General features: G+C 41.5%; 1 protein-coding gene across 2 annotated transcripts; it reads right to left on the reverse strand.

The window, feature by feature from the left end:
- Nucleotides 1–3210: 3210 nt before the first annotated feature.
- On the reverse strand, nt 3211–22080 carry TIGAR (TP53 induced glycolysis regulatory phosphatase). 2 transcript variants are annotated; one of them, XM_037913477.2, is made up of 6 exons: nt 21959–22080; nt 16018–16055; nt 11136–11257; nt 9120–9197; nt 6723–6833; nt 3211–4741 (listed from the first exon to the last, which is right to left on the reverse strand). In XM_037913477.2, the coding sequence occupies exons 1-6, from the start codon at nt 21988–21990 to the stop codon at nt 4295–4297; spliced, it is 828 nt and encodes a 275-aa protein (XP_037769405.1). In that variant the 5' UTR covers nt 21991–22080; the 3' UTR covers nt 3211–4294. The 2 variants fall into 2 exon arrangements, with proteins under 2 accessions (XP_037769405.1, XP_043383890.1); XM_043527955.1 differs by lacking the exon at nt 21959–22080 and adding an exon at nt 21414–21856.
- Nucleotides 22081–23240: the final 1160 nt, after the last annotated feature.

Here is a 23240-nt window from a genome sequence, read left to right on the forward strand (position 1 = left end):
AGTGGCAAGTTTGCAGACGATATTAAACTGCTCAAGATAGTTAAGATCAAAGCAGACTGTGAAGAACTTCAAAAAGATCTCACAAAACTAAGTGACTGGGCAACAAAATGGCAAATGAAATGTAATGTGGATAAATGTAAAGTAATGCACATTGGAAAAAATAACCCCAACTAGACATACAATATGATGGGGGCTAATTTAGCTACAACTAATCAGGAAAGAGATCTTGGAGTCATCGTGGATAGTTCTCTGAAGACGTTCACGCAGTGTGCAGTGGCAGTCAAAGAAGCAAACAGGATGTTAGAAATCATTTAAAAAGGGATAGAGAATAAGATGGAGAATATCTTATTGCCCTTATATAAATCCATGGTATGCCCACATCTTGAATACTGCGTACAGATGTGGTCTCATCTCAAAAAAGATATACTGGCATTAGAAAAGGTTCAGAAAAGGGCAACTAAAATGATTAGGTGTTTGGAATGGGTCCCATATGAGGAGCGATTAAAGAGGCTAGGAAAAGAGGAGACTAAGGGGGGATATGATAGAGGTATATAAAATCATGAGTGGTGTGGAAAAAGTGAATAAGGAAAAGTTATTTGCTTGTTCCCATAATATAAGAACTAGGGGCCACCAAATGAAATTAATGGGCAGCAGGTTTAAAACAAATAAAAGGAAGTTCTTCACTCAGCGCACAGTCAACCTGTGGAACTCCTTGCCTGAGGAGGTTGTGAAGGCTAGGACTATAACAGAGTTTAAAAGAGAACTGGATAAATTCATGGAGGTTAAGTCCATTAATGGCTATTAGCCAGGATGGGTAAAGAATGGTGTCCCTAGCCTCTGTTTGTCAGAGGGTGGAGATGGATGGCAAGAGAGAGATCACTTGATCACCACCTGTTGGTTCACTACCTGGCATTGGCTACTGTCAGCAGACAGGATACTGGGCTGGATGGACCTTTGGTCTGACCCAGTATGGCCATTCTTATGTTCACTCAACGAATCTTTAGATACACCACACAAACCCCTGCCACTTGAGCTAATGGAGTAACTGGTAGCAGTAGAAGGTTTAGTAGTAGGTTGTTATCCTCTATGTGGAGGATGGGACACTTCACCAGTGGGTTTCACAGACATTTGCTGATAGCAGAAGAATGAGGAGACTCAAATCTTGAGTTCCCTTCCAAGAAAGTGTGCTCTAATGTGCACAGATCCTTCTGCCCACTCCCTCTCAAGCTTGACCCAATCTGCTCCAACCTACCCTTGCTACAGTCCCGTTTCTTCCCCAGCATTGGCTTCTTGACCCAGTCTCATTCCTCTCACCAGGACACTTTCCCCCAGTCCTGCTTCTAGTCCCAGTCCCCTTGCCCAGCTATTTCAAATGCCACCCCATCCACAAACTTTGTCCCCAGTCTCTTTGCTGAACTGGTCCCAATTCCTCCCCCGCACCCTAGTTCCTCATCAGACTTACCTCCCTACACACACACTTCCCATTGCTGGCTCATCTGATTCCATTCTCTGCTCGACCCACTGAGTCTCATTTCCCAACACTGTGATGGGAGACTATGTTCAACAAAGGTTACAATGACTTGTGGGATACAACTGGTTTCTACTTGGGACTTCCATTTGATAAAACCTTACCTGTAAGAAGTGGCAAACTGATAACTCAGTTACTTGTGGCATCCAAAACACAACACAACACAACATAACATGCTGGAAGAAAATAAAATAGACCTGCTGTCAACTGGTGGCTGACAAAATATAGGATATGGAAAAGCTCAACCTATTTAAAGCACCAACAAGAAGGAAATTCTCTTGATATTTGGCTACCAGTAAAGATGATCACCACCACAGACAAGTTTGAGTCTGGATTACCTATTTTTGAGTAATTGTCTTTGTATCAATGTGTTTTTAAGATGGATTTTTTAAAAATGTAATTTAAGTTTTTAATAAAGTAAACTGAAAAAAATGTCCATGTGGAATCATACTGACAGCTCAGCTAGGTCATCTGGAAGTGTTCTAGCCCACAGAACAGACTTCTACCAGTTGAGTAATGTAGCAGTAGTAGGCCCTTATATCCTCTATGCAGATCAACACTAGCCTGGGAAGAGATTTTTGTCAATGGGTTTCACAGCTATTTGCTAGACAGGAAAGGAATGTTCACACTCCAGAATCCTGGGTTCAATTCCAGGTTTTGGAAGAGATTGCACTCTTGTGGTTAAAGACCTTTCTGCTCATGTTCCCTTCCACCCTTATCCCCTTTAGTCTGAGTCTTCCACCCCATTTGGTTCTATCCCAGTCCGTAGCCTGACTGGAAGAGGGAAGTTATTTCTTTCTCAATGCAGCCTGGGTACCACAAGGAGCACCACTGAAAGCACAGAAGAGACCATCCCCATGCTCATTACCACAGCAGCCCTTAACAGCCAGTAGAAGCTAAAGCAGAGAGCCCTGCTCATCCCCAGCATCCCTGGGATGGAGAATTCTCAGTCGCTTTGTGGGGATGACACATGGCTGTCTGGTCTGCCCAGGGGAGCTCTGTGGGGATGAAACACACTCAGTGCGCACAGAATCTTTGGAGAATTTAGTTGCCAGCCTCTAACAAACTTATTACTTAGCATGTGCAAATTACTATTTCCCCCCCACAGAAGTTATAACTTAGCCAAATTCGGGAGGGTTTTCATAGGGACAGCAAGAGACATCCCTTACACCAGGGTAACCTTCTCCATCCATAAAGGTTCAAGTCTCTGCTTCAAAAGCATGGGTGCACGAGAACGTCAATGAAGTGGTTGTAAGAATTAGAAAAGATATGGGCAAAACAATGTATTTTCCTTTAATTTCATTTGTTGAAATGGCTGCATCTAGTTTAGATGAAACTTTAAAAAAGATTAGACTGAGCCAGACCCCCACCTTTGAAATTTTCAGCCCAAAAAGTTAAAGTTGTAAGCAGCTTCAATTTTAAATATTGCAACATTAAACAAAATTCTATGTTAATGCTTAGGTGTTAATCAGTAAAGCACTTTGACATATACAAGGCCCCTTTAAAAGACAACTTGACTAACATGTTAGAAAGTAGCTCTGTCTGTCAGTTGTACAGTCAATCTGAGAGACCACCCTCTAATAGTTCCATATAAGAAGATACTTATTCTACAAGGCTAAGCACAAATCCTGTATCAAAAATAAACCTTGGGGATGACACATGGCATGCTGAAAATCCAAAAATTCTACACATAGGGCTTTAATGGTTTTATTTACAATCTTTTAAGATATGCAAATTGCGAGCATAGTTTTACTACAACATATACAGAGTCATTACATGTGCACTCATACATGTGAATAATAAAGACACCCCAAAAGGTGGAAGAACATACAGTATTACCAGTAACCATAAGCACTCAGTGAGTGCTTACAGCAGCCTAGACCCTGCAAACGTAACCACTCATGAGAGTCCCATTTAAACCATTGGGACTCTAGCTGGACACAATGTTCCATGTGCAAGAATTCCTTTTCAGGACAGAGGCCATAACTTTGGCTATGCGCAAGTTAGCGCTCCTCACCCTAATAACTGTTTTAAACAATCAACACTGCATTTTTACAGATGGGAAAACAGACATGGAGAGATTAAGAGACTTGCCCAGGGTCTCACAGCTAGTCAGTGGCAGGGCCAGGTCTTCCCCAAACACCTACTCTTCCATGCTCTTCCCACTAGACAATGCTCCCTCTACTAGGTTATACTATTACATTAAAATAGGAACACATTTACATTTATAAAAAACAACTTACATATATAAAGTTATAGCACAGTAGGTTGGAGAAAAAATTAACTTCCTTAGTTACAGTATTTCTAAACTTTTTGTCATGTAATATTTTTTGAAAAACAGCTGATGATATCCATAACATTTTTGATAGAATGGTAAAAAGATATAAAAAACACTATAGCAACAGATATCCAGGAGTCCTGAATAGTAATATCTTTAAGTTCCTGTTCATAAAGAATATGTTTTAGTATAATTTTTACAATACTGAATTACTATCAAGCACTAAGGTCATCTTATACTGTGTATATTATTGTAAAACAGGTTATTACAATTCTTCAGAATCTTGCAATACAGTGCCAATAAATGAATTCAAGTCAACCCAATTAACTATTAAGACCAATTTTCCAAATATAACATGAACTTAGTCAAGACTTCTTTGCTAATTAAGAGTATTTTTTAAAATAAATTATTTCTCATGCTTAAATAACTTAAAAGACTAAAAATGCTATACAATACATTTAATATTGCTAACATTTTAATTGTTTGAGCTACACATTTTCAGTATTCACATCTGCTAAATGATCATCTCGATTAAGACAAATACAACTGATTTCAGGTTTAATCACATCTCCATTTCCAAGGTTTATAATGAAGTGACTCACTCCAGTATTAGGGCTCACAGAAGATAACTGAGACTTTTTTAAAGCTGATGGTAAAGTGCACTTTAGATCCAAAACAAAATAACCAAACCAGTTTCTCATGTATGCCCCATGACTCACCACCAATATATTGGGATTTAACATTTTTGTATCTTTGTCAGTATCAGAATTAAGTTCAAGTCCACAGCAGTGGTTTCTCAAAGGGAAAACTGGTTTTCCTTCCAATGTTTCCAAGCCATTGCCTGCCATACCCAGAACAGCTTGTTCTTTCTGACACTCTTCTTCAATAGAAAGTTGACACAGAAATTCAAAGAAACTCTTTGCACGTGCCCTTACCTAAAAAAAGTGTTAGGAAAAAAGAATATATTTGTGATGACTGTAATAACTCTGTCCAGTGAATTTACTGGTTGCTTTTTAATGGCTTTATAATTTCACTATCAATTGTTTTACAACACATATAAGTTACGTAACCCACAAAGACTGACTAGAAAACTTAAGTAGCTGTATCAGACAAAGGTAAACGAGCTTCCACATGGCAGTTACAGTAGCAGGTCAAAGTACTAAACATGGAGATGATTATTAGTTCTCAGCCCTCTAAATCCAAGGAGGTTGACGGTGAAGATAATTTCTCATTTTCATTAAGATAATAGACTGATTTATCATACAGCTATCCATGGGCTAATTTTAGATTTAGGGGAAAAAACCCAAATCAGTTGCCACTGCCATCAGGTCTAGTTGTTTCAAGTTGGATGATGATTTCAGGATGATGTAGCCCCCCCATCAAATAGGGTAGAAAACAAAAACACAAACCCAGCCGCAGTGCATACACACTAAAGGTACCAAACACAAAGTCAATTTTGAGCTCAACAGGTTTCTGTACCGATCACTTGGGACACAAAGCTTTTTAAATTCAAATGTAGCCAACTGACAGCTATCAGCATGATGATTCCAAATAAACATATCAAGACTAAAGGAGAATAGAAAGACAGTATTTAAATCCATTCTAGTAAAAGGGAACTGACAAAAGACACCTCTGGTTGAGCTATGCCTGCAATAGAAAAATTTACTCCTGAGGGCATTCTGCGCCAAAAGAATTAAAATTTGTGCACAATATTTTAAAATTCCGCAAATTTTATTTGTCAAATAAATGTGGAGGCTGCAACAGGTTGAACAGCACTCTCACTCCACACCAAATGTCTGAAGAGGTCTGTATTTGTGCTATTTCATTTAGTGTTAGTTTCTCCAAATAAGTCATTTTAAAGTAATCATGCATTTCTAATTTAATTGAGGAGCACAGGACACTGGCTGCACAGAGGTGGGTGAGCACAGTACAACTTCCCATGCCCATCCCCCCCTGGGGTCATGGACTCTGCGGTGAAGCTGCATCCAACCCTGACACAATACAAGGACTGGACCTGCCCCAGAAACACCCCAGTGCCCTACCCCTCCATGCCAGATGCACCAGGTGTGGGAGGCAGGCTCAGCAAGGCAGGATCCAAATGTGGAGGCGCTTAGTGTGGGGTGATCCAGGTATGCAGGCAGTTCAGTGGGGAATCCGGGTGCAGAGTGGATCTGGATGCACAGGGGCTTGTTGTGGGGTTCTGGGAGCAATGGTAATGGGACTCTGAAGGGGATTCAGGTGAAGGTGCTTGGGGCTCAGCAGGGGGGCAGAGGGGAGTGTGTCTCAGTGGGTGGGGATCCAGGTGCAACTAGTTGGGTCTCAGTGGGGTGGGGATCTGGGTGCGGGTGGCTCGTTGGGGTTGTGGTGCTCATTGAGGGGGTCTGAGTGCAGGACGGTGAGGCTTGGCGGGAGGGTCTGGGTATGAAGAGGTCTGGATGTACCAGGGTAGGACAGATGGGGGAGCAGCTTCCTAAACAGGGATACCTGAGGAGTGATGGGTGCAGGGAGCAGGGGGGAGATGGGGAGGAGTTTGAAGAGCTTCCTGTAGCCAGGGAAGAAATCTGGAGGTGGGTCTGACTCGGCCCCGGATGCAATGCAGGGTCTTCCCCAGTCCCACCTCCTGCCCCACAGTGATTTACCTCTCTGCTGGCTGCCCTGGGCACCCAAAACATACTGCTGGGGAGGGTCGCATGACTGCTCCTGAGGCTTCTTCATCAGAAAGCCATTTTTCTGCGGGGAAGCAAAGAAATCTGCAGGGCACATAAATTCTGCACCTGCGCAGTAGCAGAGAATTCCACCCAGGAGTAATAGCAGCATTCTTTCATTAAAAATACAGAGGTGTCAGCACTAGTATAAAGGAAATGTGTAAGGTAACATGGAAAATGGGGCCTGAACAAACAAGTGGTAATACCATACCTCATCTAGTGTTTCTCCTCCAGATGGTGTAAACGAAGGACATTGCTCTCCAGCAGCCTTTGCCATTGCCTTTAGGTCACTCAATGGCCTTCCTTCAGCAATCCCATATTTCTAGAAAAGACCATTTACAGAAAAGGATTTACTAAACATTAAGAAAAATTCAGTCATACAAATTCAAACTCAAACTTCATTTAAAGATTCTGTTCCTGTTTCCCTTTTAATATAGGCAACAGGTTGAACAGCACTCTCACTCCATACCAAATGTCTGAAGAGGTCTGTATTTGTGCTATTTCATTTAGTGTTAGTTTCTCCAAATAAGTCATTTTAAAGTAATCACGCATTTCTAATTTAATGAAAGAGCCAACATTTGAAACATTAGCATCTACCTGAAATTTATCTTGGGCTGTTCTTGGTCTATGTGCCAGAATTTTTCTATCATTCTTGGTCACAAAATCCCAATAAAGGTTATAATGACCTATGTAATGTTATACTGTAAAGGTTACAATGTAGTGTTATAATGTAAAGGTTACAATGACCTATGTCATCACCTGTTTGTAATATAAACCTTCAAAGTCCAAATAGAAAGCATTGGGATTCTGCTGTAGCTAAGTGATACTCAACATGCAGGGACATTTTCAAAAGTACAAATGGTCACCCAACTGTCCTCTTATGCCTTTGAAATCTCTCCCATAATTGACAGAATAAAAATCAATTCAGAAAACTGGTCATTGGGATTTTGTTCAATATGAGCACTCTAGCTGTTAAAAATACTCTTGGAGCATCCAAAAAAAGGCTATATTTCACAGCTATGGACAGGTTAGTTTGGGTTCGTTTTTTTCTTAAGATTGGAAAAAAAAAAGTACTTTAATATATATTTTTAGTTCTCTGACCCTAAGAATTTGTAACCATGTATTAATTATAATGAGTTGGCTGAGATTATAAAAGCCTCAAATGCTAAATTCACAGCAGAAAATGCAGATAGAATCCCAAGCACATACCCCCTTGTTTCACAGTGAAACAGACCAAACGTCACATTGTAAAAGTAATCTTTATCATCTGTATCAGATGTTGCATATAGACATTCAGTTCACAATACATATTGTATTATACACCTTATATTTATAGAGCATCTTTCATCCCAAAGGACTGTACAAACAACACAGGAATCAATTCATCCACCCCAAAGGTGGAAGGCAACACCACCACATCCCCACACTACATCACAGTATGTGAGAACAGATAATATATTCAAGTGAACGACAGGTTTACTTCTATGTTACTAGGCATCATGATGGTGAAATTGCTGTAGTAATGCTTACTATTTTGAGAAAACAGGCAGGGGATGCTATACAGTTAAGAAAATGCACAAATGTATAATCCCTCCCTCAGTTATACAAATCCCTGCACTCTACTTACATAATCACTACAGTGATTTCAATATCCATACAGTGAACAAGCAAATCTCCATTACTTACTATAACAGCTCTTCTCTAATTTATTCCCGTACTCAGAATTGAAGTTGTTTGCTAGCAACAAAAGGTACCTCAATATCTTACCCCCTTCAGCCGAAGCAGAAAGGCTCAAAATTGTCCATGAAAGAATTCACAAAAGCAAAGAAATCAGGGTTCTGAAACTTCTGAAAAGGAAGACACTTTACAAAGCCCTTTAAAAAAAAGGCTTAATTTCCTCCTTCCTCTCATTCCCTTCCCTCCAGTAGGACTTATCACCGGAACAACTGGTATGTATATTGTATATCTGAAGAATGCAGCCTCCGGAACATGACTGCATTGCAGCCATCTTCTAGGGAACAAAAGCCTTCCTGATTCTTCAAGGAAGAAGAAAGAGAGGGGGAAGTGAGGAAATGCTACAGCTTTTTCCTTCTTTTAACAGGGTTACCTTTGGCAGTTTGCTATCTTTTTTTTTTTTTTTTGGTAGTGTCTCCTTTCATTTAAAATTAAGCTGAAAGTACCAGTACTATAACAACTTGAGTACACTTCCTGTTAACGTTGTAACAGCCATAACTTAGGTTAAAACATGCCTCAGACTCAGTTTATTCTGTTCAAGTTATAGTTAAACTCATACAAGAGGTACAATTATGCATTTGTGTAGACAAAAAAAAAAAAGATTAATTGGGTAAGTAAGAGAGTCTGCAGGTGATTATATAAGTTAGAGTTAAAGTCAAATTCTGCCTAGTATGAATGCAGAAAGCACTGAAGCAAATGAAAGCCTCCGTATACCTAATGGCAGAATTGCAACTTTCATAATTACAAAGGATGAATTACCAAGCTACCTAAGCATTCAGATAAAAGAGAAATTTAAAATATTTGTATCATAAGTGGTAAGTTACATTTACAAATTATTCAATTTAAAGACACGAACTAGTAACTTGGCACTTACCCTCTCTCGCAGTCTTGCATCATACTGTATTACAATATCTTTGCAAAACTTATTCTTTCCTATAATTGTGGATGCAGTCTGAAAAAATAAATGTACAAAGTCATATAAAAATACCATTTTTGGATGTTAAAAGGTTCCTCAGGGGAAAAAAATAGTAATTAATTGTTAGGAAGGAGGTGGTTAAGTGATGTAGACAGGTTCTGCCACACAGCAGGAGTTGCTTATCATACTAAGTTGTGATGTACCAAGGAAAGTAAACATTATACATGACATAACCAATATATTAAGATTGCAAAGTTAAGCACTCAGAAGTTAAAAAATGCCAGAATTATGGCTGCCTGTGCATCTGCATTATGATACCGTCTTTAATTACATGATTGCATTTTTTTTCATGGCCATGAATTTGGTAGGGTCCTATTAATGTGCAACAAGATCATACAAGTTAATAAAGTTAAGCTATACTACAACCATTCAATTTCCTTTATTTGCTATCAAAGAAAATAGTTAAGTTGGTTTAATGTTATGTTTCTGATTAACTTGTGGGATCTACAATTTTTATTTTCCACTAAGAGCACAAATATTGTCTTGTGAAGCAACCAGGTATTAAAGTTAAGCTTGTTAGACTAACAAGGTCCCCCCCTTCTCTTTCTCCTTAAATAGGCACTAATGCATGTTAGCCTATTACCAGTCACTTGGGAATTCAGTCCATTCTCCACAAGTTCTCAAAGATACCTGGCAATGGTTTGGATACTTAGAGTCCTGCAGAGACACTAAATTTATGTCCGCGGACGCAAGTATCCATGGATATAAATCGGTATCCACAGAGCTCTAAGGGCTCTACCGGGAACCACAGAGGTGAAAGCAGCAGCATGTCAGGCCACTGCTCCCAGGAGCCAGCAGCCTGCGCTGGCAGCTCCTCCGGCATGGCTGTACCACTCTGCAGTCTCGCCCCCAGCCCCGCTCACTCGCAGACACCAGGCTCACCGGCAGCTGTCCCTCGTCAAGTTAATGTGTACAAGCAGCTCGCATGCTCCCAGACAGCAGTCCCTTCCATGCAGTGGTCTGAGTCTCCTAACCAGGAGCACGCGAGCTGCTTGCACACACTAGCATGATCAGGGACAGCTGGCAATGCGGGGTGCTGGCTCCTGGGAGCAGCGGCCCGATGTGCTGCTGCTTTTGCCGCTGAGATTCCTGGTACAGCCCTGCAGCTCTGTGGATACCAACTTATATCTGTGGATATAAATTTTGTATCTGTGCAGGGCGCTATGGATACTATTTCTACTAAATCCTTTAGAGAGTTAAAAAATTAATTTTGTTGGGTCCTACTGTCTTAATACCTTCAAATTATTTAGGTACTGTTTATTTTTTACCCTTCTGTTTTATGCTTCTGACCTCTCCTCTTTCACCATTTTGTTACTGTGTTGAATATCCTCTATTAACCATATTTAGTAAAGATGGAAGTGTCACTACTAAGCTAAAAAACTGATGTAGTTTTTAAACCTAAACCACTTCTTAGCATATTTTTAGAATTAATTAAAAAAGATCTTAGAAGTTCCTACATAGTGGCAGCCATTGCCCCTGAACTTTTTGCTTATGGTCTCTCTCAGTTAATTAAAAACATAATGGGTTACTACTGGCAATGTCAGCTGTTGATCTTCTTATAAACAGATTTTCCTTGAACATCCACCATCATCACAGCCAGATTCTCTTGAGCTCCTATCACCACTACCTGAGAGGAACTTATGTAGCAGCATTCCATGGTTATGTATATTGAAAAAATAACCATGACCCCTAATGTACAGTGTTCACTGAAGATGCAAGTCATGGCTGATGTATGTTAACTCAGTGGTTTCTTTTAAGCTTCCTTCATTCTTTGGAGAAGAGCTCACCTTCTACATAAAACATTTTAGTTCCAAACTTACCCCCTCCTTCAAAATTGCCACTGCATTATTTTGCCCCAGCCCCACAAAGTACTGAGATTTAGATTTACTTTCAATTGCCTGAAAAAGTACTTGCCTGCTTTGCTCGAAGGAGGTCACTTGAGAAGACATGAGTAAACTTTACATTACTAAGAAATATACCAGCAGCATCTGCTTGTCTGAAACCAGTTGCAGAAAGGGGCTCATCCACACCTTGTCCTGAAAAATAAAATTTTCCCAGACAATTTAACATCTGAATTTTAATTAATTTATGATTAATTATATGTAATGCAGTAGGATTCAGCGAATCCTGTCAGGATCGGAGTGCCATGCAAACATGAAAACAATCCCTGCCCCATTTCCCTTTACTGTGAAACTCAGAATTCAATCATCATGCAAACTAAATGGGAAAGAACAAAAGTAATAACTCTAGGAACACACTGAATGATTATTGGTGATTATTGGTACAGTATTTAAATTACAAAACAAAAAAGTTAGCTTACATATATCAAAGTAAAAAACATGTATGCAGAAGCTTGATTTTTCAAGAGTGACTAGTGAATTTGAGTCCCTTGGCATCCATAATCAGTAGCTATTTTTAAAAATTTAGGCCAGAATGTTCGAGACAAAGCCAAGATAGTTTGATCCCCCCACCTCCACACCATTAAAAAAGATTATTCAAAGTTGTTTTCCTTTATGTATTCTGCAAATACATTATACTTCCCCTACTGACTTCCACTCTTTCTGACACCGGAAATCCCCCTTGGAGAAGAGCAGGAGTAAGAGGAGGTTCCATATCTGAAGAAGGTAGCCAATAAGTGTGTTAAGATGACCAGAATGATCTAAGGGGGGAATTTATAATGCTATGGGGAGTGGCCTTCCCAGCAACCCCAAGTCTCATCTCCTTCTCCCCTGGGCCACATTCTTACCTGAAAATGGCATTTGGGGTCGAGAGGCCGGGGTATGTGTCTTTTCTGTCAGATCAGAATAAGTGGAGAACAATGCTACAGAGCTGGTTCTCACACAAAAGAAATCCACCAAGATTTCATCCTCTATGCCTTCAGTGGCAACACAGGCAACAGGACCCCAAGAGATTGCAATTTGGTTTCTAAATATCTGTATACCTGTATCTGGCCAAGTGAGAGCTTATGATTTTCATTTCTTTGCAATTTTGATAATTATCAATTTTTATTTAATATTTTCTGATTGTTAATTTTGATTTTTACAGTTGCAGTAAGTTAAGTGGGAGTAGGACAGGGACAGGATGGTGCTGACAGTGGGGCTGCAGGGGACTCTCTGTGCAGCTGAGAGGCCCAAGACATCAGGGTGTAAGGTGTGAAGGTGACTGCAGACTTGGCCCAACAGAGCAGACCCCCACCCCACCCCCAACCAGGGCTGCAAGGAGGAGGACAAGACCCTGGCTGAAGGAGAGACCACCTAACTGCTGAATGGTTCCTGTCCAGGGATAGCTCCTGCACTCCCGGCTGGTGAGCGAGTGGGGCCATGACAGTGGAGCTGCAAAGGGCTCCCCACATGGCCAGTGATGCCAGATCCCTACAAGGGGGAGACTGTGGTCCTGGCCTGGTGCAGCAGAACCCCCCCTCCCCCAGCCCCGGAGTATGAGGGGGAGACCACTGCAGAATGGCTCCTGCCCAAGGACTGAGCCATTCAGCAGCAGGATGGCCTTCCCCACAGCCAAGGGCTCTTCCTCCTCCTCAAAGCCCTGGCCAGGGGTCTCTGCTCTGCCCCGCCAGTACCACAGCCTTCCCCACACCTTGTGCCTACAGGGATCAGTGTCACTGGTTCTGCCACAGTGCAGGGAGCCCTCTGCAACCCTGCTGTCATGATCCCGCTCTCTTGCTCCTGTGACAGCAGGACTGCAGCAAGGCCAGTGACACCAGATTCCTGTAGGCACAAGATATGGAGGAGAAGATGCACTCACCCCAACTACTACCAATGGAATTTTTTCCTATCAATTTCAGTGTCAGCTGAAACGGATGTTTACCAACCTCTATCGATTTAAAGTGAATCCTGCAAAACCTAGTTATGGCCACCGCTGTAGGTTTTAAATATTAAAAGATTCTCTTTAGTTGCATGTGGGAAGGGGACTAAACAACAAAGTGGTAATATACAGTATACAATTTCAAACTAGTGAACAGTAAAAAGAGGTAGTCTAAAAATCAACTGACAGATGTGGCTGGAGACAATCAACGTGCTATTAGATAGTGCCTCAGCTGGTACACTGTTTCTTTTCCATCAAATATCTATGAAAGTAATCTCAACAGCAAATTTTTGTGAGCAACTTAAGATAAAGTTCTTACTAAGAACATGAGCGTGATGAATTATTATATTATATACCACATGTTACAAGAACTTCACAGTTGCAAAGTAAAACATTCAGAAGTTAAGAAATGCCAGAATTAAGGTTGCCTGCACAAGCTTAGTTCAGCCCCCCTTATTTGCATGCATTATGATAGAATAATTACATGATCACATACTATTTTTTTCCACCAAACCCCTTCCTCAGAGTGCACAGAATAAACAATGCTCACTTACTAAGCAGCTATAGAATAGCTTGTTTTATACTCATTGGTCAACATGTAGTTCCATGCAACGTTTACTGTACACTGTTCAAACCCTTCTCTGAATATAAAATTATTCATTTCCTCATGGGTTTTTCTACAATGATCATATCTGAGTGCTTCACAAACAGTTTATTTTCACAACGCTCCTGTGAGGCAACAGTGTATTATATCCCCATTTTACAGATGTGGAGCTGAAGCACAGAGATTAAGATCAAAAGTATTCACTAATTTTGGGTGTCCAATTTAAGATGCCTAGGGCCTGTTTTTCAGAGTTGTTACCATTATATAGTTCTTTGTAAGCTCAAAGCACCACTTCCATTGAATTCAGTTGCAGCTGTGAATGCTCAACATTCCTAAAAATCAGACCTCAGGGTCTCAGGTTGTGCATTCAGATAGCCAGAAACAAAGTTAGTGGCCACTGCTGAAAAGTTTCGTTTAGGTGACTTATCTAGCATCATGTAAGAACTCTGACCAGGGACAGGATCCACTTCTCCAGGGCAGCATGCAACTGCCTTAGCCGTAAGACCATCCTTTCTCTTTCTGCAATTGTCCTCCTCATTCACTATACACCTTCCACCTTGTGCAACAAACAAGGCAGGGGTCCTACAGACAACAGCCTCTGTCACTACACAACCTTTATTCAACATCCCCAACCCTGCAGTTCCTTGCCGAGCCAGTCCCAGTATTCACCCCTCTGGGCTCCTCATCCTACTCCCAGTCTCTCCCTCTAAACTCCATGTCCTAGTCCCAGTCTTCTCCACCCCAGCTCCCAGTTCTCACCACCCTCCTCATCCAAGTTTCTCTCCTTGATCAATTAATCCCAGTCTTCCTAACTGCTCCTGCCCACCCCCCTTCTCAGAATGTCAGTCGCTTCTCCTCTCCCGCTCCCAGGCTTCTTACCTCAATCTACTCTCTCCACCAACACATCCCTTGCACTGTCTGGATCTAGTTGCTTCTGCATTCCAATCAGGCTGCTTCCTCCTTCACTGTGCCTGAATGCCTACAGGTGAAGCATCCAGCACAAGAGTTTTCCTGCTCTCAGTGCCTGGCACCACAGCAGTCAGAAGAAGCAACTACAGGGAGCCTTACTCAGCCAATGCAGCCCTGGGCTGCAGCATGCTCGGTACAGTTAGAATCTTCAAAGAATTTAGCTGCCAAGCTAACAACTCTCTGAGCACGTGCAAACTGATTTTTTTCAAAAAAGCTCATAACTTGGTGTTGCCATGGGAAAGAAAACAATCCTCCCAACTTTGGCAAAAAGGCACATCCCGAGCACAAATTCAATTCCCTTACCAAATTTCAAGCCCTTGTGCAAAGCATGGAGGCAAGAGAGCTTCTCAGCAAACAGCCATAAGAATTTTTAATATAAGCAAAACAATGCTCTCTCTCCTCTCAACTTTCTGATGAACAGTATAGTCATATCTCCAGAAACTGTTTAAAAAAATTAGCCTGATACAGACACCTAAGTTTAGTACTTTTTTGCTAACCAGGAGGATACAATGCATCTATACACATTTATTTAAGTAATTATATGCCTTAAAATAAATTTAATTTTTACATTCATTTTATTATGCTGCAAAATGGTGAATGACATTTACTAGATGATTAATTCTTTTTTAACTCATGATTTGCCTCAACCTGCATTTGGGTGCAAATTGGAATTCAATTAAAAATGCATGAAAATAGCTTTTTGTTTTAGTTAAACCACCTTAAATGTGCTGGATACATATTAAAATAAGTTGATCAAAACATGTTTTGCATTTGAAACTAAATGATTTTATTAAACAAAGGATGTATTATCAGTTGTTTGTGAATTGAACTGATTGTTTATGATCACCATGATCTTTAAAACTTCAGAACAAGTAGAGCTCATCCTCTCTCACCTCATTTTTATTCAGTCTGGGAGAGGAAAACAAGCTTTTCTGCTTTTTCAACTCCCAATCAGCTTCTCAGCTTTGAAGGAACCAGTAAGTAACTGAACTGAACTAAATACACTGAAAAGAAAATATTCTCACTGCACCTGCAACAGAGACTACTACTGTTACAGATGCTTAGACAGTTACTTCCACTAGTTCGGTGGTCTGACTTCCTTTAAAACTTGGGCTTCAAACATATACTGCTTGTACTTTTTTTTTAAATTTAGTATATATTAAAATTATTTAAGTTATGCTTAGGCCTTAATATAGATCATAATTTCAAATTTAATTTTAAATAGGTTTATTTTTTTAAAGAAACGTGTACTTAATTTAAATATTTAATTTTTTTTAAGTCATCCATTTTTATCCATCCTGATATTGGTAACATTTCAGTTAACCATAGGCTGCCCTCTTGCATAGGTATATGTAATTATTTAATCTCTAACAACCTAATGGTCATAGCAGGCTTGACACTAACCTTGAAGTATCTTGTCTTTGTTGTATCTTGTTTCTCCACTGAAAGACAGAAATATTTCAGACAAAGAAGAACAACCTTGTCTAAAAATAGTCAGTCAAAATTTAAAAACATTTAGATACCAGAAGTAAACAACTCATCAGCTCAGTACTATAAGGGGACCATATTGCTATAAGTACAATATCTTTTTTCAGTAAGATGTGCTTAAAGCTCTCACAGTAACACTTCAGAAGCTTTTTAAAATAATTAGTTCCAATTACTCCTTCAGTGCTCATTAAGAAAAAGCTTCTTTGGAATCAAGGTAAATGTAGTTGCTTAATTTCATAGTTAACTCAGCACTATTTAGTTATCTATTAAAACCTTATCATCCTAAGATAGTCATTTATGGAAAATGCACACCACTCCACTTTTTTCATCAGACACCTATGCTTTGAAAGTGAGCCCATACAAAACATAACAATAAATCTGAAAGTATGAAATCCAAAGAAGGAAAATAATTTAGGGGTACAAAAGGTAGAGGGACATAAACAGAATTAAAGAAATAGAAAGGAAAATAAAAGGGTTTATCTACACATGAAAATTAATCCAGAATAAGGTAGGGTGCGAATTTGAAGCAAATGTGTGGATGCTCTTATTCCGAGGCCCAAAATACCATCAACAACACTTTCCTGATAGTGGAGCAGAAGGAACCTTGCTTTGACCACTTAAATATACTGGACAATGCTTTTGAGTATTTTATGGGTAATCTTGTTTTGGCAGAGGGACAGATTAAGTCTTTCCATTCTCCTATTTCTACATTTTTACTGAGATCTCTGGACGGTTTTTAAAATAAAAGAGATGGAAGCAGAAGTTTGAATCATTGTAATATAAAGCTGACTTTATTCAAAGGTACAAATAAAGCCCCCCCATCATCCAGACAATAACACTTAAGCATACTGTATTGACTTCAATGGACCTATCACATGAGTAAAATGACATGCCTTACCATTCGCAGGATTACGGCCAACGAAAATGCTGATTTTCCAAACAAAGAACTATTTATTGTCAATGCTATAACAGAGGTTCTCAAAATGATCTGGACAGATGGCTGGTCACACATAAGGCTGGCTATTTCTCCTCAATAAATTACACATAAATACTTTCCACATAAAACAACTGCTGTAATTGCCTCAGAGTTTATGTGATTCTAAAAAGGAGGGCATCTGATTCACAAGACAATCATTCTAATAAAATATGGTCAACACTACAAGACAGCAAGAACTTCCCACAACAGCACATACAATAAGACTGCCAAGTAGACAGTGAGGATGGGATTTTCAAAAATGCTCAGAATCAGCCTAAATCTGTTCCCATTGAAGTTCATGGAAGCAAAGTCAGGCCAATGCAGAGTACTTTTGAAAATCCCACCATAATATTTCAAATTTTCTAAAGAGAACCGTGGTTTCAATCTGATGTATTTTCCTACTGACCAAAAAGGGAAGACTGCAGCTGGATCACTAAATCAGTGGATTTAGATTTTTAAAGGAAAAACAGGAATAATTCAAACCAGAGGAAAATAAATAAAATCCACATTTGGGGTTGCATTGTGCAAGCATAAAACTGTATTATGCAAAGTAAACAAAGATTACTTTCCCCCCAATATTTACAAATATTTTGTTTGAAAATAGCCTTTTAACATCTGAATCAGGGGTATGGAGGTGAAATTTGATTTTGATTTCTCCACACACATGCCCACACTAGACAGTACACTATTCATATTACACAGAAGTCTTTTCACAGAGATCCACTGTGACTGCAAGAAAAAGCTAAGGCTATATATTTTGAAGAAGTCAATGATGTCAGTGCTTGTTTCCACAGTGCTATCTTATTACTAAATGAACTCTCTACCACTGCCAAGTCAGAGTATTTTTGGCAAGAGGTAGGTCTTATGACCAACCCAGCTGGTCTATAAATAGCCTTAACTAGCCTCACATGCAACAGTGCCCATTATGCAACATCAAAAATCATTGATATAATCAGTCTTTATCTTAATGGGTTACTAAAATACAGAAGAATAATTTCAAATGTTTTGCATTTACCAGATGCAAAATTTTCAACAAGTATTTCCCAGAATGTTACCACAGATGTGTCACAAAATTTGTTATAACAAAGAATTATGTTAGGTTTTATTCCAAAACAGTTAATAGGTTAAACTACTACATCTCGTGAATGTTATTTGAAACCACGGCATGTCATCTTTCTGTATCACAACATTTTATTCTTGATATGCTGTAAATAGAGAAAGGCAGACGTCTGCATTTCAGTCCCTTCTGTAGTAACTTTTGTTAAGTTTTAAGTTTTTAATAAAATAGAAGTTATCAGGAAAAGTTCAAAACCAAAACTCTTTAGAATTATAAAACAATGTACATTTGATTCAATCAGAGTAGTTTGTAAAGGAAAAAACTCCAGAAAAATGATGTCAAAGTTGCTAAAACTTCTGCAAACTTTAGCCAAAGTGCTAGAGAAGGTAACATCTTTAAACAGGCATTCTGTCCTTAATGCATGTATTTTTTCTTACTTTTGGCCTGGAGTTTAGGGGTTAGCTAATAACTGCACCTAAGTTTGTGTAGGTGGAAGGGTCCATTATTATATGAAGCTTTCTTTTAAATGCCTGCTATATTTGTTAAAGTTCAAGACTTAATAAAAGAGATGTGACATATATACAATATGTTCAATTTTATGGCATTTAGACATAGCTCTCAGACCCCAGCAAGTTGCCAATGTCATCTTCAACTGGGCAAAGTTTGGGGACAGATGCTCTAGCCGTAAATTAATTTTAAGAACAAGTCTCAACTAGGAGATAAAAGGTGTCTCTCAGAATACAGTTTAAGAGAGAGGCACAATGATAATCGTTTCACTGCTATGTCGCTATATTGTTACCTTATAGAGAATAAAAGATCTCTATTGGGGTTTGAACAAATGTTCATTTTGTCATTTTCTGATTTAAGTGCCTCACAGTGCAAGCTTCACCTTTATTAAATAATGCAGTTCCCCAGGTATTTAGAAAGGAAAAAAGATGGAGGGGAATTACCTATATGCTTCTCTAAAGATATAGTTTAATTAGAATCCTACCCTTGGGTCTTGTGCTTCCCTAGCACTCAAACATTTTTAGACTTTATGGGGATTAATAGTTATACCTCGTGAACAGATGAAATGTCATTATCTTCAGAGTCATAGATTATAAAGCCAGAAAGGATCACTGTGATCATCCTCCTGTATAACAAGGCCAAAGGACTTCCCTGAATTAATTCCTGTTTGAAAACATTCCCTTCAGTTCACTGATGAGTATGATGCAAAAAGCTCCCTAATAACTATATGACAACTACCAGAAGCTGTAAAGTAATTTTTCACATCCCACCTCTAACAGTGGGAAGGTAAGAATCCACCCAAATACCTCAGTATTGCACGTGTCCATATTTGAGCTTTGCACAAAGCGTAACAAGCAACAGTACAAGAAATATCACGCTTTCAATTAGTTAATAGTTGTCCCTACCAAAGACTGAAGTAGAGCTGTAATTGTTAAGGCCAGAAATGGAAATTGCCTCCAAACCATATTAAGATAAGAATCTCAAGTGATTCAAAAAGTCCCTAAAATAATTAGCCAAAAAGTTGTAGTTTTCCGATAGGCAGGGGTAGTTGGCCTAACATCCTTACTAGCTCACTCACATTTAGGTTAGCATTTTGGATCTTCTGCCCACCCTGCAGCACATCGTTACTGAAAGTAGTAACATGTCCTTGGGAGCATTTCATTGAATAATGGATGTGACAGCTATAGAAAGAGCAAGAATCAATATTCCAAGATTTAGCTTATCCACAAAAGAAGAAGCTCCAGTGTTTATAAAGTGTAGAGAAATCACTTGAGAATAGAAATTAAATAAAGTACCACTTTATAGTACAAAAGGAGACTTCAAAGTCATCTTGATCCACAGCCAGAAAAGAAATTCTGTATAGTCTCCTCTCAAGAAATCAACCATTTTAAATTCCCTCCTCAGAGAGTGGTGGAGAGAGAAAGGGGCAAAGTGTTTGGACATTAGCTGAAATGTAAAGATATGAGCAGATTGCAAGATTCAGGGTCAGGTACCCTTAGGGCACAGAAGCATGGATTTTGGGTTTCTGGCACTTTCCAGGAGTCCACTGAGATGGTACAAAATTTTCATTGAACATTATCAAATGTGTATTTCCTGTAAATAAAGGGGAGGGAAAGAATGGGTAAATTCAATGGCATCTTAAACACCGAGCATGCATCCAAAGCTACTATGTCTGGGAATCTTTGTAACAGGTAACTACGATACTAACAATGACCACAGCAGTAACTAAGGGATGAGGGAACATCCATTCACAGTAGTGAGGCAAAGCTAATGCCTAGGCAAGCTACGACTCAGGATACCTCTACACTACAAGTGCTACAGTGGCACAGGTGGGAATTCTGCACCACTGCACAATGCAGAATTTTGCAGAAATTAATGTTGTGCATGCAGAATTTCCTCCCCCCCCAACAAAAAGGGGCTGCGGATATGTCCGATGCCCCTTGCTATACCTGGCAGAGCCCAGCTTGCAAACAGAAGACAAGGTGTGGGGGAGGGAACTGGAGGGTTTCCCAGCACACCCTGAAGGAAGGAGGCAGCGCTGCACAGGAAACCCAGCGCAAGCCCTGGAGCCAGCATCAGGCAGTTTCTTCCTCTGGATCCCTGGGCTCTGTAGAGAAGGGGCTGTGAATGTCTGGGGTGAGGGCACAGCTGGCCCCTGGGGGGAGTAGAGAGTGAGAGTGTCTGAGTTGGGAGAAGCTGTGGCTGGGCTGGGAGCGGGGGAAGTGTCTGGGCCACCAAGGTTGGGCTCTGTAGGGAAGGGGGCTGAGAAACAGGAACTGGGTTATCATAGGGAGTTTCTTCAGCTCTCTACTCCTGGGGGAAACTTTGTGTGTGTCTGTATTGTCGCAGACATACTTGCTGACAGGTATTTTGAAATAAATTACCAAAATAATTGAAACCGGTGTGATTATATAGCGTTATTTTGACACACAAAATTTACAGAATTATAAAATTTACAGAATTTTAAAATATTCTGCACAGAAGTCTTAAGTTTGGGGCACAGAATTCCCTCAGGAGTACACTATGGAGCAGACACATAGCACGTTGTGGGAAGGGGATTTTCTGTAGGTAGGTTAACAGAGGGATTCTTCCATTGTCCCAGCCGCACCTATACCAGGGGTCAGGTTGCCCTAACCACGGTGCAATGTTTTGCCACCGCCCTGCGGAGAGATGCAACGTTGCAGGCGCGGAACAGGACCAGTGTACGCCCCCACAGCAAGTCACCCACTCTGGGGCAGGCCGGGGACTCCCCGCCTTGCTTTGCCGACTCGAACGCGGTGTCGCCTCCTGCCCGGGGGCCGCACCCCAGCTTTGGCGAGAGACGGGGGGGGGGGGGGAAGAGGCCGGAAGTTCCCTTCTCGCAGGGGGCCGCAAGCAGCCCAACAACGAGCCCCGCCAGACACCGGCCAGCGGGACGCAGCGGCGAGGGGCGGAGGCGGTTCACAGCCAGACTCGGGGCCTAAGGAGAGCCCCGGGCCCCTCCGGCCCCCGCGACTGCCCCGGGCCTCTTCTCCCCCCAGCAGCCCGTGCCCGCCCCCCGCGACTCCAGCGCGTGCGGGGCCTCGCTCCATCGAGGCTAGCGCGGGTGGGTGCAGCCGCCCTGCCAGGGGAAGGACGCGCCCCCTCCAGGGTCCGAGCCGGAGCCCGGGGACCTGCCGGCGGGAGCGGCCCCGGCCCGGGAGCACGGAGCCGGCCTCGCCTCGCCGCACCGCCCGGGGGCGGGGGGAGGTTTCTCCACGGGGGCAGGCGGCGACTCCGCCACTGCCAGAGCGGGGGGGCCCGGACTCTCGCTTTCACCCCGCCCCCCTGCCACTCACTGCCGGACGATGGTCAAGGTGAACCGCACCATGATCCGGTGAGGAAACAGCCTCCGCGCGCGCCCTCCAACCGGCTTCTCGCCCCCGCCCCCTTATGCGGCGACGCCCACCTCTCGCTCGCCTACTGGCTCTCACGCTGCCTGACGTCACAGTTCTCTTTAAACCGCTCCACCAATAAAGCGTTTCCTTCTCCGCGCCGCTCGCGCTCGGGGTTGGTGAGATCCCGTACGGCGCCTTCAGGAGGAGGGCGCGCGCGCGCGCGCGCACAGCAGAGGCGGGAGGGTGCGGGCGCGGGCGCGCGCAGGTGGAGGTTGGAGCCGCTGTCGCAGTCAACGGTGCCTGTGCGGGTGGAAACCTGTTCGCCGCCGCTGCTGCTGCTGCTCTATGTGGCGCCTGAGGGCTCAGTGGTTATCACAGGCAGCAGGCCGAAGACTAGTCTCAGGCGTCACACACCTGTGCCAACTGTCAAAACTGCCCCGTGTGTAGCAAGCACTCCTTGGTATGTGAAAAAACCACCTACCTGCGCTTTAAGAACAACTATTCATTTACCCCCTGGAAAACCAGCTCATTAATATTTGTGGAAACCCGTTTGCCTGTGTAAACGCGTTTCGCTTTCGTATGCACCGAACCACCCCCAACCCATGTATGCTTAATGCAAAATGGCTACGTGCAAAACTCTTTTGAATGGGCATAAGCACTTGTTTGTGAATGAACACTCGTTGGCTCATGGACAAAGAGTTGTTGCATGTGCGAAAACTCAAAACAGTCACAAGCAGGTGCCTAGGAGCACAGTTGTGCACCCAACTTTCCCAAGTGACCGTTTCTCAGGCGTATGTCTTAGTGTATGCGCAGAGTGCTCAACCATTTGATGGCATCATCATTCAGGTGGAGAGCCAGTCTCCTGCCACTGAAATAAGTCAGTGGGTACTTGTCAAGGAGATGTGACATAGTCTGAAGTTGACCACAGCTGCATCGCGGGTCATCGCACCATCATTGGTGCCTTAGTTATCAGGCGTAAAAGTATGTTTTTTGAGGTTGTAACAGATCTTTCCCTTCTCAATATTTAGCTTAGGGTGTAAAATAATTACATGCTTAATATTGTCTACTCTTAGCATTCAAAAATATAAGTCAGAATCCAGAAATTATGAGATTGGCTCAAAAATCAAGAGAGTTTAAAAATAATAAATTCTGAGTTTTTATTTGTCCACTGCTTTTTGAGACTTTAGGGTTCATGTTTTCAAGCTTTTCTTCACAACCATTTTCTTAAATGAAAACAGAGATT

The sequence above is a fragment of the Chelonia mydas genome, chromosome 1, assembly GCF_015237465.2.
Source record: "Chelonia mydas isolate rCheMyd1 chromosome 1, rCheMyd1.pri.v2, whole genome shotgun sequence".
Classification (NCBI taxonomy): domain Eukaryota; kingdom Metazoa; phylum Chordata; order Testudines; family Cheloniidae; genus Chelonia; species Chelonia mydas.